At 41.5% G+C, this 17,136-nt stretch overlaps 1 protein-coding gene and 1 long non-coding RNA gene across 2 annotated transcripts in view; both read right to left on the bottom strand.

Annotated features, from left to right (window-relative positions):
* Positions 1-638: 638 nt before the first annotated feature.
* Positions 639-1,610, bottom strand: LOC116043538. The gene is made up of 2 exons (XR_004103498.2): positions 1,275-1,610; positions 639-713 (listed from the first exon to the last, which is right to left on the bottom strand). It is a non-coding gene; the product is annotated as an uncharacterized LOC116043538 (long non-coding RNA).
* A 12,020-nt stretch (positions 1,611-13,630) lies between these two features.
* LOC116043505 (synaptotagmin-9-like) overlaps positions 13,631-17,136 on the bottom strand; it is an 86,494-nt gene continuing 82,988 nt past the window's right edge. The window contains exon 7 of the mRNA XM_036003585.1: positions 13,631-14,814. Within this exon, the coding sequence (XP_035859478.1) occupies positions 14,737-14,814 (78 nt within the window). The 3' untranslated portion in view covers positions 13,631-14,736. The remainder of the gene's footprint in view (positions 14,815-17,136) is intronic.

A 17,136-nucleotide genomic window follows, 5' to 3' on the forward strand; every position in this document is an offset into this window, starting at 1 on the left:
GGGTAGGGAATTCCAGAGGGAGGGGGCTGCAATGGTGAAAGCTATGTCACCCCAGGTATGGTGCGTGGTTCTGAGTGGTGGGGAGAGGAGGTTATGGGGGGGATTGTGGCGGTGGAGCAGGTCTGTGAGGAAGGAGCCTGGTTATGAAGGGCTTTGTGGGTGAGGAGGAGGACTGTAAACTGGATGCGTTGGGAAACAGGGAGCCAGTGGAGGTTCTGATGGACGGGAGTGATGTGATCACAGGAACGGGTGTGGGTGAGGAGACGGGCAGCAGAGTTTTGGGATGTATTCCATTCTCATTCAGTGCAGTTGTATTCATTTTCTCTTTTAACAACATATTCATTTATCAGAGCTTGGCATTCCAACTCAAGAGATTGAATGTGTTTCTTCCAATTTTTACTCTCTCATGGTGGAGTTGCTGGATCGTCATTTTCATTGGGAAAAGTCAGAATATTTTCATTTTCAAGTTCTTTGTTGATGTTAGATTCCTTCACCTGCAGTAGGACGCTGGCTGTTGTCTTGAGGACAATCCGTTACATCCATTACTGCTGCAGCTGATGGCTTTGCTGCTTTCTCTATTCTTTGAAGTTTGTTCTTCTGTCTTCTGTTGACTACGTCTAACCTCATTCTTCTTTTTCTCTTCTCCGGGGATGGAACATGATTGAAGATTGAAGGAACGTAGTCAGGTGACAGAGAGTTGTCACTCTTTTCCCCTAAAACATAAGTACATAGAAACAACATGAGAATCAGCTTTATTGGCCAGGTTTGAGTAAACAAACAAGGAATTTGACTCTGGTTAATCTTTGCTCTAAAGTACAACACTCACTTAACATATAAAGAATAAAAACAGAAAGGACAGTATGAAATATAAAAAAATACTGTTAAGTGTACAGTATAAACATATACACATATAATTTACAATTTTACAAAAAATATACAAAAGAGAGGGAAGGAATAGTGCAATATCAGTCAGTATAGTCTGAGATTTTAGGATTTAAATATGAATACAGTGCTTCTTTAGGTTAGCTAACGTTAGCCTTTGTAATCCACACACAATCCATGCCATACTGCAGAGGTAGAACTTACCTTTTCGTAATAACTAATGGTTGTGGCTAGAAAGGAAAGGAACGTAGCTAGCTAGCAGCTGTATCCCTACTAGCCTCAACCGTTAGAAACCGTTTTAGCCTGTTTGCTAGCTAACGCTAGCTAGCTAGCTACATAGATAAGCTACATACATAGCTAGCTACATAGATAAGATATTTCTGTTATGTTACCTGATATGAAGTGGTCACAGCATAACCGAAATCCATTGTTTGTGGGCTCCCATCGCTCGGTTTGGTTCTGTTTGCTTCTAGCACGTTTTATGGAAGCAATCCATTTAGCCACTTCTTCTCTCGGGATCTTTAGCTAGGAATCCTATAAAATGCTACCCATTATCTTTTTTCCGATGGTTCTGGCATCCCGGCGCACAGCAGCTATCCACCATGCTGAATCAAGGCGTTTATTGAAATAGGCAGCAAATGATTTCCCCTTGGGGATCAATAAAGTATCTATCTATCTAGCTAACTAGCTAGCTAGCTAGCTATATATCTACAATAGGTGCAACTAGCTAGTAACGTAGCTAGCTAGCTAACTCTGGCTCAGCGCCGATGGGTGTTTTGATATTGACTGGTGCATGCGGGGATTGCGTGACGTCAACTGCCGGAACTCTTGCTAGCTAACTTTAGCTCTTGCTAACGACAGGATGAAACAACATAAAGTAACGACAGAGGGAAACAACATAAAATAACGACAGAGGGAAACGACGCATAGCAACGACCCATAGCAACAACACAAAGCAACGAAGCAAGAGAGAGAAGACGACACATCGTAACTACAGAGGGAAACGACACATAGTAACGACGCATAGCAACGACGCATAGCAACGGCGCATAGCAACGACAGAGTGAAACAACACAGTCATGACACATGCAGCATTGACACAGCAATACGACAGTCAAATGACAAGGACAGACGACAGGAGTAAGTTGAGTTGACACAGACAAAAGTTGAGTCATAGACAGTTAATAGATACATAGACATGGAAGACGACACATAGCATAGACAGACAGACATAGACATAGACATTGACAGTAAGCATAGACATAGACATTGACAAATAGACATAGAATGTAAGCATGTCGAATAAATCTAGGAGTTACAGCGGGAGCTGCAAAATGTTGAGGACATGAGGAGTGTACTGCAGAAAACCAAACTAGAGGGGCACTCAGAGAGCTCAGACCTCTGACAAGGCCATACCGTAGAACCTTGCATGGGACTGTTTCCATAATCCCACTCCTGCAAAAAATATGATTTTTATATTTTTTTGCCCTCTTGGTTTTAGTACACTACACATAAATGAATCCATGCTATGTATAGAAGTATTTATTAATAACACCTAAATGGTCAATTTACAGCATTAAGTTTCTAATACATCTTGCATTTACAATTCCATTATTATCTCACAACAGAAGAGATATTTTAAAATGACTCACAGAAAAATGACACATGCACTGTACCCACAGACACATAAGAAATTATCATTGTTATTTTTGACCAATACAAATACATAAACACTGGCTTATTAAAACAACTGCAGGGTGTGGTCTAAATGAATAACATTAAGTCCCATTACAGTTGGATAGGGCTGCTGCAAGTGAGTTTTCAGAATGTATACAATCCAGTCATTTTCATGGCAAAGGAATGACTAATAATTAAAAATGATTCTGAGTGATCATCTTGTTTGTTGGATTTACGATGGCAAAGCCCCCATTAATAAGGCACAGGTCTTTAGCCACTGGTTTGATGTTAGCTATTAAACAAGGCCTTCTGAAGAGTGCAGGGGTCCGTTTCAGAAAGCAGGTTTAGTGAAAACTCTGAGTTTGTTAACCCTGAGATGAGGGAAAGTCTGGGTTTTCTGTTTCAGAAAGGGAGGTTAATCAAACCTGAGAGAGAGGGGTAACTCCAGCCCGTTTCAGAAACCTCAGAGTCAGTTACTATGGTAACTGAGCCTGTGAACCTAACCTGGTCGTGAGCAGGTTTTCTTCAGTAAACCTCGAGTTTCTCTCAGTCTCCTCCCTCTGACGCAGCACGCTTTCATTCATTCGAGTTCCACAGTATTGCAGATGAATGATGTAAAGCCTTTGAAATAAAAGATTATTTTTATAATTCTGTTAATGATGGTGCTGCAGCCTCCATAGGCTACCTAGTACTTTTTCGCCCGCAGGATTGCACCTAAATGAAATAGATTATAGGTTCAATACCATTTCACCCGTAATATTATACTTATGATTAAATATGATATTAATACACTATATTGGAACTTACGCATTTACTCTAGCAGCAATTTTCTCCCACGCAAATTCTCTCTTTTGCAGCAGCCACAAAATACATGTTCAAACTCGCTGTATGTGCGCATGAGTATTTCCGCCGACCAGTTTGTTTGTGGTTGTTACCATGGTAAATCATAGTATCATGGCTCCATTCATGCTGCATTTTTATTGTGGTGGCGCACGCGCCTAACTCCGAGTGAACCTACTCAAAGTTGATTGAACCAACTCAAATCAGCTGTTCTGAAACCGCAAACTCCCAGTTTCACATCTCCTGAGCTTCCCATCTCAGGGTAAATCAACTCAGAGATCAGGGTTAGACTCAGAGTTTGTTAAACCTCCTTGCTGAAACGGACCCCAGATCTGCCATCATCAGGAATATTCTGTTGTTGTTGTTGTTGGCTTTATTTTTCTTGGATTTGTCCATCATTTCTATCAGTTATGATAATCATGTATGTATCATGTATTCACAAGAGTACTAGCCTCTGGAAAATGTCAACATTGCTAAGAAGTCAGGTGGGGCAAAAATAACAAGCGGTCAGACTTCAGACAGGTTGTATACAAGCCAAAGGTTTATCCAGACTAAACCACTTTATTTGGAGCCCAAACCTCCAAAAGATGGTGCACCAGAAATGTATGTGGTAATGTCGCATTCCACAGAAAAACTGTGTGCACACAACTGAGGCAAGTACAGTAGGTCAAAGTTAAACAGGAAGTTAGTCTGAAACTGTTTACAACAGACAGTTTAGTTAATACATTGGGATCGCCTTTCCTCCCTAGGCCCCCAGTGGCCCTGAAAGCTCCTCTTAGTGACAAATTTCCCTAAGATTTGGTGACCAAAAACAGAACTAAAAGGAGTCGACCCGCTTACCCTTATCACTCGTAATAATGGCCAAAACTACAAATGTACATGGGTGGAAGTAACAAATGACTTTACACGCTGCGGATGGGAGAAAAACGTGCTCTGGTTTATTGGCATTTCTTTAAACCAATCACAATCGTCTTGGGCGGCGCTAAGCTAAGGAGCTGCTGCAAAATAGCCTCGTGAAGGAACTTGTTTTGGTGGAACATGTGTACATTCACAAGTTGTTTTAGTAATGCAAGAGAAAACTCAGATTGGACAGATAGTCTAGCTAGCTGTCTCAATTTACCATGCAGATATCTGAGGAGTAGTTAAACATAGTCCTCATAAATCCACCGGACTTTAAAATTCCAACACAAAGAAAGCGGAAGGAAATGGACATCGGCAAAAAGACACGCATCCGGCGGAATTTCCTGTGGCACCGGAGCAATCCAGGAAGTGGAACGTCGTGGATATAGACTATGGGGGACTTTACAAGGCTTACATAATATTCAGACAGGTTAGTACAATAACAAACTCATGGAACTCTCATTGTGACTCTCTCCAGATGAAAATGTCAACAACCACAGCGTTGCCTAACAAGGTAGTGCTTTGTATACACGCTACACAGTGTGCAAATACTGTACAGTTCCCTTTTCACTTTCATACATGTGTTTGCGGGCTGCATAAAACTAAATCTCTATATTTTCAGACTTAGTGATGCTTTATTCACCTGTTAATTCTACAAGAAATGCCAGGCGGTTCAATTTCTGTAGCTTGATATTTCTTGTTGCACCTGGCGTGGTGTCCATAGATTTTTTATTTATTGTCTGTGTTCAGTTTATTTTATTTTGTAGCCTAAAGGTGTTCATTAATTTAACAGATATGTCATATTACATTATCATCACCAATTATAATATTCAAGATGTAATAAACCAGAATGATCCTTTAACTCAGAAGCCAAGAATATCACTGAGAATCATTACTTAGAGATAAGCTTGCCACTTTCACTGCCATCACCAACACCTGGGTTTCCTTTATTTTGACCACACCCAACACAAAGTATGACAATTTAACATGCAGTTAATACAAAAACACTTTATGTTCCCTCTGTCAGCTGCTTAAAACATTCTTGGAGCAAATCCCAGTTTTACCTGTTTGCAGGAAGTGTTCCGTGAGAAAGTCGCCCATAGAGGTCAAACTAAGGCTTACACTAAGAAACTCTCCTTTGTTGAGTTTAAGCAGCACTTTCCCAATGCATTAGAAATTTAAATGTTTAACACATTAGCCAATAAAATGTCCAAGAGCTAAAAACTTTCAGGAATGCCCTCTCTGTCATTTATATTTCTGTAACCTCACCTGTCTAAAGGGGTAAACACACTGAAAGCATAATTACAGTGACATAAACATTCCTCATTTGACAAGCTTCAATTAATAGTCCTCTGGCGCACTCTGTAGGATATATTTTGTGAAAATATGTGTAAAGACTTGAAAGTCATGAATGGCCTCGTCTCTGCTCTTCCTGACTGTCTGTGAGAAAGCCATCTGGCCTGATAAGTCTGAAAGGGATTACCGGATAACCGGGAAAAATAATTAACCTGAATAAAAGACTCTCAGACCAAGAAGAGCTGACAAATAATGCAGCTGTGTGTGAGATGTGTTTCGCAATAAGTAAGAAGTAAGACTCAGGCGTGAAATGACCTTGCTATGCCCCTTTTCTGCTCTGCAGAAGATAAGCACGTACATATCTCAGACAGTACAATACCATTAAACACTGTTGAAACAGAGTATACAATTTGAGACACCTGTCTGATTAACAATAACAGAACTGTCTTCTTGCGCGTCATCATTTAACAATTTTCATGAGAAAGCCGGACCTGGACTACATCCAACTGATAAGTGAAGACACACACCATGGAGAAGGCAGAGCCTGAGATGAATAAAAGCTAGGGTTTTTAGGCTAGTCGGGACCAGTTCCTGAGGAGACTCTGTCTTCACTAAAGCTTTGATATAACTTATCTGAGCGAATCCTGTGTCTTGATTTGATTCTGGTCTACCCTTAAAACTTAAAGGTACATGGTGTAGTGACCACAAATTGGAGTCAGACAGTATCTGGCCAGACCAGAACCGGACAACGGTCACATTTTTTCCTTCATGGTTAGAACCAAAGAACCCGAAATTAAAACCGAACCAGACTTTTTTGGCGGACTTCAAAAAACTCAGACTCTGCTCTCCAAGATCCAAGGGTGGCCACCAAAAACATCAAGTAAGAGATGCCTGTTGTTTATTATGACTGAATTTCTCACATTTGGACTCAAAACTAAATCTCTGTGAGTGTCAGACATCTGGATGTAATTAAAAAATTCCAAAAATACCGTGTATGATATTGCAAGACTAGACATCTTGACTGATAAGTTTGTCTAGTGATCCCAGGGACACGTTTGAGTGATAAACTTTAATTGATTCCTTGAGTGATAAGGATGGTCTACACGTTTGAGTGATAAACGTTACTTGATTCCTTGAGTGATAAGGATGGTCTACACGTTTGAGTGATAAACGTTGGAGAAAGTGCTTCATGCATGATAAAAGTCTCTGATTTGACCGCTACCAAAAAATTGAAATTAGGAGAGATATTGCATCTACCTCTATGGTCAAAATAGCTGGGTGCTCCTTGAAATGATAAAGCAAAACATATGGTCCAGTCCTAGGTGGGATCATATTAAGCCCTACTCTCTACTGCTACCACTTTGAAATCACTGAAAGGACCACCTAGATTTACCTTCATCACACTGTAATAAGGTATTTAGGGTTGTCTGGGGGAGACAGAGCAGGCTGAGGAGTCTTAGTTTCACTGATCCGAAGTGGGGGAGGGTAGTCTGGGCTGCAAAGGGGGTCTGTGTTTTAGACTAGAAAAGTGTTATTAGTGGACTGTCTCAAACCCAGTGAAGAATATATATATATATATATATATATATATATATATAGATTGCATCCCTCAACTACATTAGAGGAAAAAGTGAACTAGACTTATCAGTAAGGAGTCTCCAACCAGAAACCCAACAAAATGGACCGCCACCGTCCATGGCATCCATTTAGACTTCAAGTACTGTGCAGTCTCAGGGGAACGATGTGTGTCCTTTCCACAGTTGCATTAATTATAGTGACACCAATAATATGGCACGACGTACAGCTACTAAGAAACAGGGAAATAGCCAAAATCAATGCTACAAATCCGAATCTGAATCTGACCACTGATCCACAACCGCGCCTACCAACTGCGCCTACCCATCACCATCGACGAGAAAAACAAAGTCACGATACAACCCACTCAATTACATTAACCATGGGCAGAACACAGTCATTTACTGTGGACCCATGTTCAGGCCAACAGTTTGTGTGCAAGGCGAAAGGGAGGGATACCGATCAAGCCTATCTCTGCACAGAATACTGTACTAATTGGGACCATGTTTTCCTACACTCAGATGCCGAGGGTTACAAAGCCGACACCGAGCAGACGTCCAGATGGACATTAATTAAAAAACTGTTGACTAAACAGTCACCTAGGTGAGATAGTATAGTGACCGTGAGGAATGTAAACAAAGCAGACCAGGGTATCTATTGGATGTGTTTAGATGTACAGTTGAGGCCAAAATTATTAGCCCCCCTTATGAAATTAGACAAAACCCTTTATTTCTCCATGGAAATGACCATTAACAAGTGTTTATAGTGTATTTGTTTCCAAAATAACAAAGACAAAATGTCCACTAAGTTTGACTAGGATATTTTATTGATATAGTGAGTTGAAACAATAAATTGTTTAGCCCCCTGGCCATTAATAGTCAATAGTGTACCCTTTCTGAGCCACAACTGACAACAACCTCTTAGAGTAGTTCTTTACTAGGTTGGCACAGGTCTCCTGAGGGATTTTGGCCCATTCTTGGATTCTGCAAATTGCTCCAGCTGGTCCAAAATGCGTGGTTTCCGAGCATGGACATTCACTTTGAGCACCCGCCACAGATTCTCAATAGGATTGAGGTCTGGGCTCTGTGCGGGCCACTCCAGGACCTTTGTTTTGGTATCCTTCAGGAACTGTTGGACCAATTTTGATGTATGCTTTGGGTCATTGTCTTGTTGGAAGACCCAGCGACAACCTAAGGCTAGACCACGAACAGATTTCTGCATATTATCCCTCAAAATTTCAACATAATTTTCTTTTTTCATGATGCCATGCACCCGAACAAGGCTCCCTGTGCCTGAGGCTGCAAAACAGCCCCACAGCATGATGCCCCCACCACCATATTTAGCTGTGGGAACTGTGTTCTTAGGGTTGAAGGCCTCTCCCTTTCTTTGCCAAACATAAGCAACATCCATGTGCCCAAACAGTTCCAGTTTAGTCTCATCAGACCAAAGCACAGACTTCCAAAACTCATCTTTACCTTTCAAATGTTCACGGGCAAACCTCAGTCTGGTTGTGCAACCCGTTCTCATTCCGAACTCGTAAAATACGGAGGTTTGGACAGTGGCTGTCAGCGTCTGATGCAACGAAAAAGGCGTCTTTCAGTGTGTTTGTGTAACAGAGCAGCAGCAGTTAGATAGGATTTAGCGAGTAGTATGTAAAGGCGAATTTCCACGTAAGGAGGTTGGTTGGGGTGGTTGATGGGTCAAACACAGGACTTTCACCCAGGAGACCGGGGTTCGCGTCCCGCTTGTCACGCTTGCTATAGTCGTTTTTTTCTTTCCGACACGTTCTTCCCGCGTGTCACAGAACCGGTTCTTCTGGGACGATGGCCCTGAAGCCCACCACGATGAAGAGCCCTCACAACTGTGTTCCTTGAAACATCAGCTCCAGAAGAGGCCAGGTCAGCAACAATCATCTTGGCAGATGGCCGGGGCATCTTGCTGACATCTGACTATTTTCCTCTCCAGAGTTCTTGAAATCTTGCGCTTACGACCATGCCCAGGTTTATTTCTTACAGAATTTGTCTCCTGTGCAATGATGCAACGTACAGCGGTTCTAGACACTGTGAAACGCTTGGAAATGGCAGTATAGGCTTCCCCTTATCATAAGCCTCCACCATCTTCTTTCTGAGCTCAAGACTGATTTCCTTTGTCTTTGGCATGGTGAGTAAAAGTAGTCCCTCTCAATAATGTGTTCAAATGCCCTGTTTTTTGGAGTCCTTTTATGCTGATTGAATGCGAAGGTGTGGTTTGAAAGCTGATTGGTTAATTAGATGTGTTTTGAAAGCAAAAATTCACATGGGGACTAATATTTTTGACCACCCCATTTTTCACTATATTTGACATAAAGCAAGCCTAAAAATGTTATATTTTATATTCCACAATGTACCAAAAGCTACTAAATAGCACTGGTGAACGTTTGATTATATCAAGTTTTATCAATGCTGCAAACATTGGGAAGATTTTTAGGAAAATGTTCCACAATTTCTGGGGGGCTAAAAGACCCATTTGAGAAAATTGCTATCCGCATACAAGAACCTCCAGTCAATGAACCCGAAACAACCTTTAATTTGCAAGATCAAATTGTCACCTAGTCCACCGATTTGGACCGTAAAGACAAAGCAGCTATGGAACAAATGCATAAGCATGCTCCACTAGGAGGCCACAGTTAGGCCCTATCCATATTGAACAACCAAAATGATGCCACAGGTTTGCAATGTGTCTTTAGTCTGTTTAGCTATGCCTTCTCTAAACCCCACACCTAAAATGGAAGAATACAAAATATTGAGTTTACTGTTTCCTTCAGTAAATACTGTCTTACCACCTGTTGCTTAAACCTTTTCCAGGTAATTACACCTGTTTCTCGAGAACAGGACGGGGAAAAAGTGTGCACTGACTGAGCTCGTATTGGTGTTGACATGACTACTGACATAGGTAACTACTTAGCCTCATGGTTTGTTAATCAAAGCACCAGTAGAGTTGATGTGTGGGGCTGTGTGGAGGCAGTTCGACGACGTACCTTCCATGCTTCACAAACAGCACCCGAACATGTCCCATACCGAGCAAGAAGGGGCACTCCTGGTAGCACTTTCAATGACAGAGTGTGCATGGGTGATAAAACTCGATGCACCCAGAGGCGTAACTACCAGATAAAGTTCAAAGCAGGCAATCAAATTGGCGCAGGGGTTGAGTCATTCTTTTCTGGTGGGCAACAGTAAACAAAATTGTATTACAACAGCGTTTTGCCAATTACACATGGGATGCGGAGAAGGACATAGCTGAACCAGCTGAGACCAACTTCTCTGATGGCTTGAAAGAATTAACTGAAAATTAAAATGTTTAATGTTATATAAATAAATAATAAATAAATTATATATATATAAAAATTAATAAATGCTTAAGTTACGTACATTATGATCCTGTAACCGACTGAATTCATGGAATATTTGGAAGATGAAAGACATGATTATGTCAGTGTTGGTCTTCATAGCTGTGTTTGCTGGCATCCTCATCTACTGTCAGAGATCTCTTCTTTGTTTCACAGCTTGCACATGGCCAGAAGTAGGCCTTTTGATTTGAACTAATGTAACCATGAGCTTAACTTGAGTTTGAAGTGTGATTTTAATTTTCAGTAGTATTGTAGCTGACTACAAGGCTTAATAGCCTTAAGCAAGACAGGTTTGAAATGTAATTTTACAATTCTAATACAAGTAGATGTCTGTTTGGAAGTTTTTGCTGTTCCACAATGTTTAGAGATTTCCACAATAATAAATGTAACCAGCAAGTATAGTCATAGAGAGAAATGTATTATGCAGCTTACACTAGCAGGTAAAAGTCTATATATAGGACACACACACCACACAGCACTGCCCTTTTAATACCAGTATTTATTTATTTTTCACTACTGTTGTTAATTGCCTTGAGCTGTACTTAGTATTTCTAGGTTAGAAAGTAGGTAGTTACACAGCGTTTGCTGTGTAATAAGAGGGATATGACATTTTCCTCATTTATTACTGTTTTACACTTATTATGGTATACACTGCATGAACAGTGTATAAAGAGGGAATTGTAGGATATATTTTGTGAAAATATGTGTTGAAAGTCATGAATGGCCTTGTCTCTGCTCTTCCTGACTGTCTGTGAGAAAGCCATCTGGCCTGATAAGTCTGAAAGGGAATACCGGACAACCGGAAAATATAATTAAGCTGAATAAAAGACCAAGAAGAGCAGACAAACAATGCAGCTGTGTGTGAGATGTGTTTCACAATAAGTAAGAAGTAAGACTCAGGCGTGAAATGACCTTGCTATGCCCCTTTTCTGTTCTGCAGAAGATAAGAACACGTACATATCTCAGACAGTACAACACCGTAAAACACTGTTGAAACAGAGTATATAATTTGAGACACCTGTCTGGTTAACAATAGCAGAACTGTCTTCTTGCGCGTCATCCTTTAACAATTTTCATGAGAAAGCCGGACCTGGACTACATCCAACTGATAAATGAAGACACACACCATGGAGAAGGCAGAGCCTGAGATGAATAAAAGCTAGGGTTTTTAGGATAGTCGGGACCAGTTCCTGAGGAGACTCTGTCTGTTGGTAGGGCGAAGGAGACTGGTCCTGAAGGAGAACTGCGTCCATATGCATATGTATTTATTTGCAATATCATTCACTAAAGCTTTGATATAACTTATCTGAGCGAATCCTGTGTCTTGATTTGATTCTGGTCTACCATTTAACAAACACTTAAAGGGGTGATAGAATCAAAGTCCCATTGACACCTCTTTCCTATGCAAATCTCACAATTTGAAACTGCTGCTGAAAACGGGCGAATCTCAACAAAGCTAAAAGTTGACGTCAACTCCTCAACTCCTACCTTATTTGGCTCTACCTTCTATCTTTGTAACGCCCCAAAATTTACATAGGCCACTGACTGATCTGGGATCAGTTTGTCTTGTGAATCTAGGTTGCGCAGATCTCAGAATTTTTATACATTGTTCGTCTGCTATTTCATCACGAAATCAACTATGTAGAGGTCAAATATGGAAAATTGATGGCTAATTGCAAATTCTGACCGACTGTGTGTCGGAGTTCAGGAGTTCAGGAGTTCCGCAGGCTAACGTGACAGCGGCCGGTGCTGCCTGGGTTGCTGCCTGGGTTGCTGCCTCAACCACCCGGCCTGTCCTCCTTCACAGACCCCGGCCCACTGTGAGCTAGATGGTGCTCCGTCATGGCCGGCAGCCCGCGGCATTCCATACCCGCGCAAAGTCACCGTTTCTGGGTTACTGGACTACCAAATGCAGAGGCCCTGATGGAGCTCCAGGGCCTGCAGCTTGCTGCTCTCCCTCCCCTCTTCCTGCTAAATGGCCAATGTGTGTGAGTGAGAGCGCGGTCAGTGAGCTTGTTACGCCCGCAATCTCTTACCACAGGTTCCAGTTAATCTTATAATGGATATGTCTGTTGAGTTATTTAAACAAACAATTGGGGAAATAAACGCCCCTTGTTCGCGAGTCTCATTGATAGAGCCCGCGGTGAGCTTGATGGAGCTCTATCAATGAGAGCTAGCTAGCCTCCTCCTAACGAGACCTCTGAAATTCACAAAAATGCATTAAATTGAAATCGGACAAAAGTGTTAGCTTTGTAAGACCTTAGGGTAGCTGTGATATAAATGCTGTGACAAAATTCAAACTTTAAATATACTATAGTTATGCCGAAAGTGTAGCGGCGATCTTTTCCCATAGGATTGAATGGGACACTAGCAGCTCCTCCTAACGCGACCCCTCTAATTCACAAAAATGCATTAAATTGAAATTGGTCAAAAGTGTTAGCTTTTAAGACCTTAGGGTAGCTGTGCTATAAATACACATACAATACAAGTAAATATACTATAGTTATGCCGAAAGTGTACCCGGGCATTGTGAAAGGACAGGCCGGACGGCGAGGCAGCAACCCAGGCAACACCAGCCGCTGTCACGTTAGCCTGTGGAGCTCCTGAATTCCGACACGTCTTACCAAATTTGCAATTAGCCATCAATTTTCGTAAAACAGCCCATATTTGAGCTTTATATAGTTGATTTCTCGCATAAAAGTCTCAGAAGTGAATTTAGTAACGAAATAGCAGACGAACAATGTACAACATTGCAGTGTCTGAAATATGAGACCTGCTGTCTCTTCTCCACTGTATGTGTATGTGCTTCGCTCAACCAATCAGCTCGCAGCTCATCTAAATATTCATGAGCATACCATATTTGGAAGAAAAGCTCTCGTTCCAAATAGAGCCATTCCACAGCGATGCATTAGGCCCCATAGAATAGCACCTGGGCCATTTTCAGCCCAACCAATGTTACATACCCTATTAGGAGACCTAAGGAACAGTGTGAAATACCCTATATAATCATTCTATCACCCCCTAAAACTTAAAGGTACATGGTGTAGTGACCACAAATTGGAGTCAGACAGTATCTGGCCATTTTAGGCCAGACCAGAACCGGTCAACAGTCACACTTTTTCCTTCAACTCCCAGCATCAGATTTGAAATGCCAACAACACAGAACCAGCAGTATTTTAGGAAAAGGGCGCTATTTAAGCAACATTTTTGTATAGCCTACTACAGATACCCCCTGACAAAATGACCTGATGACACAGATGGCTGTAACTACACTAACTCAGTCACTCACTGCCTGTCGTGTACACGGCGAGAGAGGGGAAGGAGGGAGACGCTGTGGTGCTGGGGTTATTCTCCGCATCAGTCTGGCCCAATCTAATACATCCTGTTCCGTGACTCTCCCCAGACAACCCAACCCTCCAGCTTTTTTGAAGAAACTCCTAATATCCACTAGCCTACATTTAGCTTGCCAGACTCTAGGGACGGCAGTTTCTCAAATGTTATTATTAAAAAGGTATTTAATTAAGTATTGTCCTCTGGGAAAACATCCTTACCTTTTTATTTCTTTTAGCTCTCACCAAACAGGTACTGCAGAAAAAAACTGCTTCGGTTGCTGGGTCCTCATTAGAAGCTCCAAAATGGAAAAAAGGTCGGAGTAGGCACATCACACACCTCATAATGCTTTTGGTCTGCATTATGCCATTTAAAACAAAAACACACGTGTCAGATGCTTTCAATGTGTTTGGGCCTTATCTCTTCCTACATCTATGATACCTGATCACATACATAAATCACAAGCTACAGCTTCATACATTGGCCTAAAACATAATGATTTTGGTCCACAAAAATTTGTTAAAAATAGCTTGACCTGTTAGATAATCTCAACCTTTTAATACTGTCAGTAACAACTAAAAATGACAAATCAAAGTACTAGTAGTTCAGTTGGAATGTAGTTAAGTGAGTTTTGGTTGTGAAGACAAATGAGGAGGTAAGAAGTGGGTATTAACTTTTGCAGCAGTTTTAGCACACTAAAGCCTTGTTCAGTCTAATGACATAACAGCTTGAGTAATGGCTTTTAGCTGATGCTGCTACTGTAGTTGCTTGTTAGTCACACCTTGCACCTTGTGTGTGTGTGTGTGTGTGTGTGTGTGTGTGTGTGTGTGTGTGTGTGTGTGTGTGTGTGGTCATGGGGATGGTGGTAGCTTCAGGGAATTGGTGGATCCTACTTGGCTTCCATTCCCCGTCGCTCCCTGTCCGACCCACTAGACCACAACAAAGAAGGAGAAGAAAAAGGGAGGGAGAGAAAGACCATCAGGTTAGATGCAAACAGGTTTATTTAATTTTTTATCAAAATTTGATTAACATCATATATGGAAATAATTGTTCAAATATGAGAGCCAATCTATTCAGTTAATGCAGGGATAGCAAAACTCTTTTGATTGTGTGCCATATATACAGAAAAATATAAGAAGTCAAGGGCCAAGCAACAGTAAATGCCTAGTTTCTAGACCAGAAAACCCAATGTGCCATAGAAAATTAAATTTCTTTTAAAATAACTATGCAACACTACTTGAACTTTACAGTAGTTTATGTACTGTTGAGTTTTAAAAAAGTTAAAGCAATGCTGATTTTTGATAAAGTAATTTTGGTTTAGATACATTCAATGCACACTGCAGCTGGGTGAAAAGGATTGTATAAAATACTGATTAGACCTAATTAGCATTTGTCTGCCTCACACCATCCCAAGCTTCTAAAGAATAATTACATCATGTCTGTTATTTTACATTCTGGAAGAAGCCCTATACGCTCTGTGCACAGCGTCATGACAACCGTTCGAAGTTGACAGGAAATCGGCACCTCCACTTCTGGCGAAACATCACTCAGCAAACTCAGCTAACCCTTAACCCTGTCATCGCCAAAACATGAGTGCTACTAAATTTCTTAAAACTGTAAACGGCTCAAAGGAACACTGCTGTGTGCCACTTTGTTCGGCCACAGGCTGTTATAACAGTATGCTTAGTTTCCACTGCTTCCCCAAAAACGCAAGTCTTCAGGCTAAGTGGATTCATCAAGTGCGAAGGACGGGGTTTACCGTAACCCAGCACACAAAGGTTTGCAGTCGGCACTTTAAGCCCCACGAGATGGTGCTATCCAAGAAATGAAGGCATGCTTTGGTAGCAGGTGCTGTCCCTTCATTGTTCGAGTGGAACAATTATTCAACCAAGGAACGAACCAGTGTTTGGGAGTGACGGGCAAGACCACCGAGCCCGGAGCCTGATGTCCTTGAACCAGCAGCAGCGGAGCCTATCACCATCCCTATGGTCATGGACCATGACTATGAAGCATCTCCTACTGTGTGCGTGGATAGGCAACTAAAACAAGAAATCGATGCATTTTGCGAGCAACTGAAAACATGCCATCTGTCCAAATTTGGACTGCAGCGGTTTGCCTCTTCTCCAGAAGACATACAATTTTAGACCAGGTAAGACAGCTATCTATAGCCTTCAGCAATTGTCAAAGTTGAACTGGCTTTGATGCCACATATGTTTATGTATAAAACATGTAAAGCACAGTTACTGTGTAGGCTTACGCCATTCTCCTGCTGAGAACTTACTCTATATAGGCTACAGGAGGTTAGGCTACTATAGCACATTTGTCACATAGTGTAATGGTGAAGATTACTTTCTTAGTTAGATTAACTAACTTTCAAATCATCTTAAAACCTCACAACTCTGTAGGCTTACACACTCCTCTCAAGTCAATCGATTTGTGCTACTAAACGCTATGTATGTTGTTACGCTGTATGTATGTATGTTACGCTAGTATGCTACGCTACCAAATAGACTTTCTGATTCAGTGTATTGTTGATAACTCAAAACACCACCATTTTTGTTCTTTTAATTTCATTACTATACAGTCTAAGTAGTCTTACTCTAACTGCCATACCCTATTAGGTTCCCATCCTACACGCACCTGATGGCGTTTTGGAGCGTTTTGGAGCAACATCAAAAATGATCAGTGACCAGCAGAGCCAGGAAAGCATGCGCCATGAGCACAGTCACTGAGAGCCCTATGACCAGACCAACTGTAAGTATTCCTATCCCGCCATCACGTGTACATATACAAGCACACTGAAGTTTAATTTTAAATAAATCCTTGCACTTTTCTCACCCACTAGAAACTGCTGCCAATAGATGAGCTGTTCCTTTTCTTCACTTACCTGTTCACTGGCTGTACATAAAGGGAACTGTCTCATCGCTTCAACATCCACAGAACAACAGTAGGCCGTATCATAGTCAACTTTCTGTACTCTCTGTTGGGCTCAATCTGTTTTTGGATTTCCCCTGCAGCTGTGAAGACCTGTCTACCTCCTGAGTTTGATGGCAGATACAGCAACACCCAAGTAATCGTTGACTGCACTGAACTTAGGTGTCAGACACCTTCTTCCCTCCTGCTGCAGAGTGAAGTTTTCTCAACCTACAAGTCACACTGCACCTTCAAGGCCATGGTAAGCATGTCCTCTCATGGAGCCCTTACATTTGTATCTACCTTCTTTGAGGGCTCCATGAGCGACAAGGAAGTGT

Source organism: Sander lucioperca, chromosome 7 (genome assembly GCF_008315115.2).
Source record: "Sander lucioperca isolate FBNREF2018 chromosome 7, SLUC_FBN_1.2, whole genome shotgun sequence".
Lineage (NCBI taxonomy): Eukaryota > Metazoa > Chordata > Actinopteri > Perciformes > Percidae > Sander > Sander lucioperca.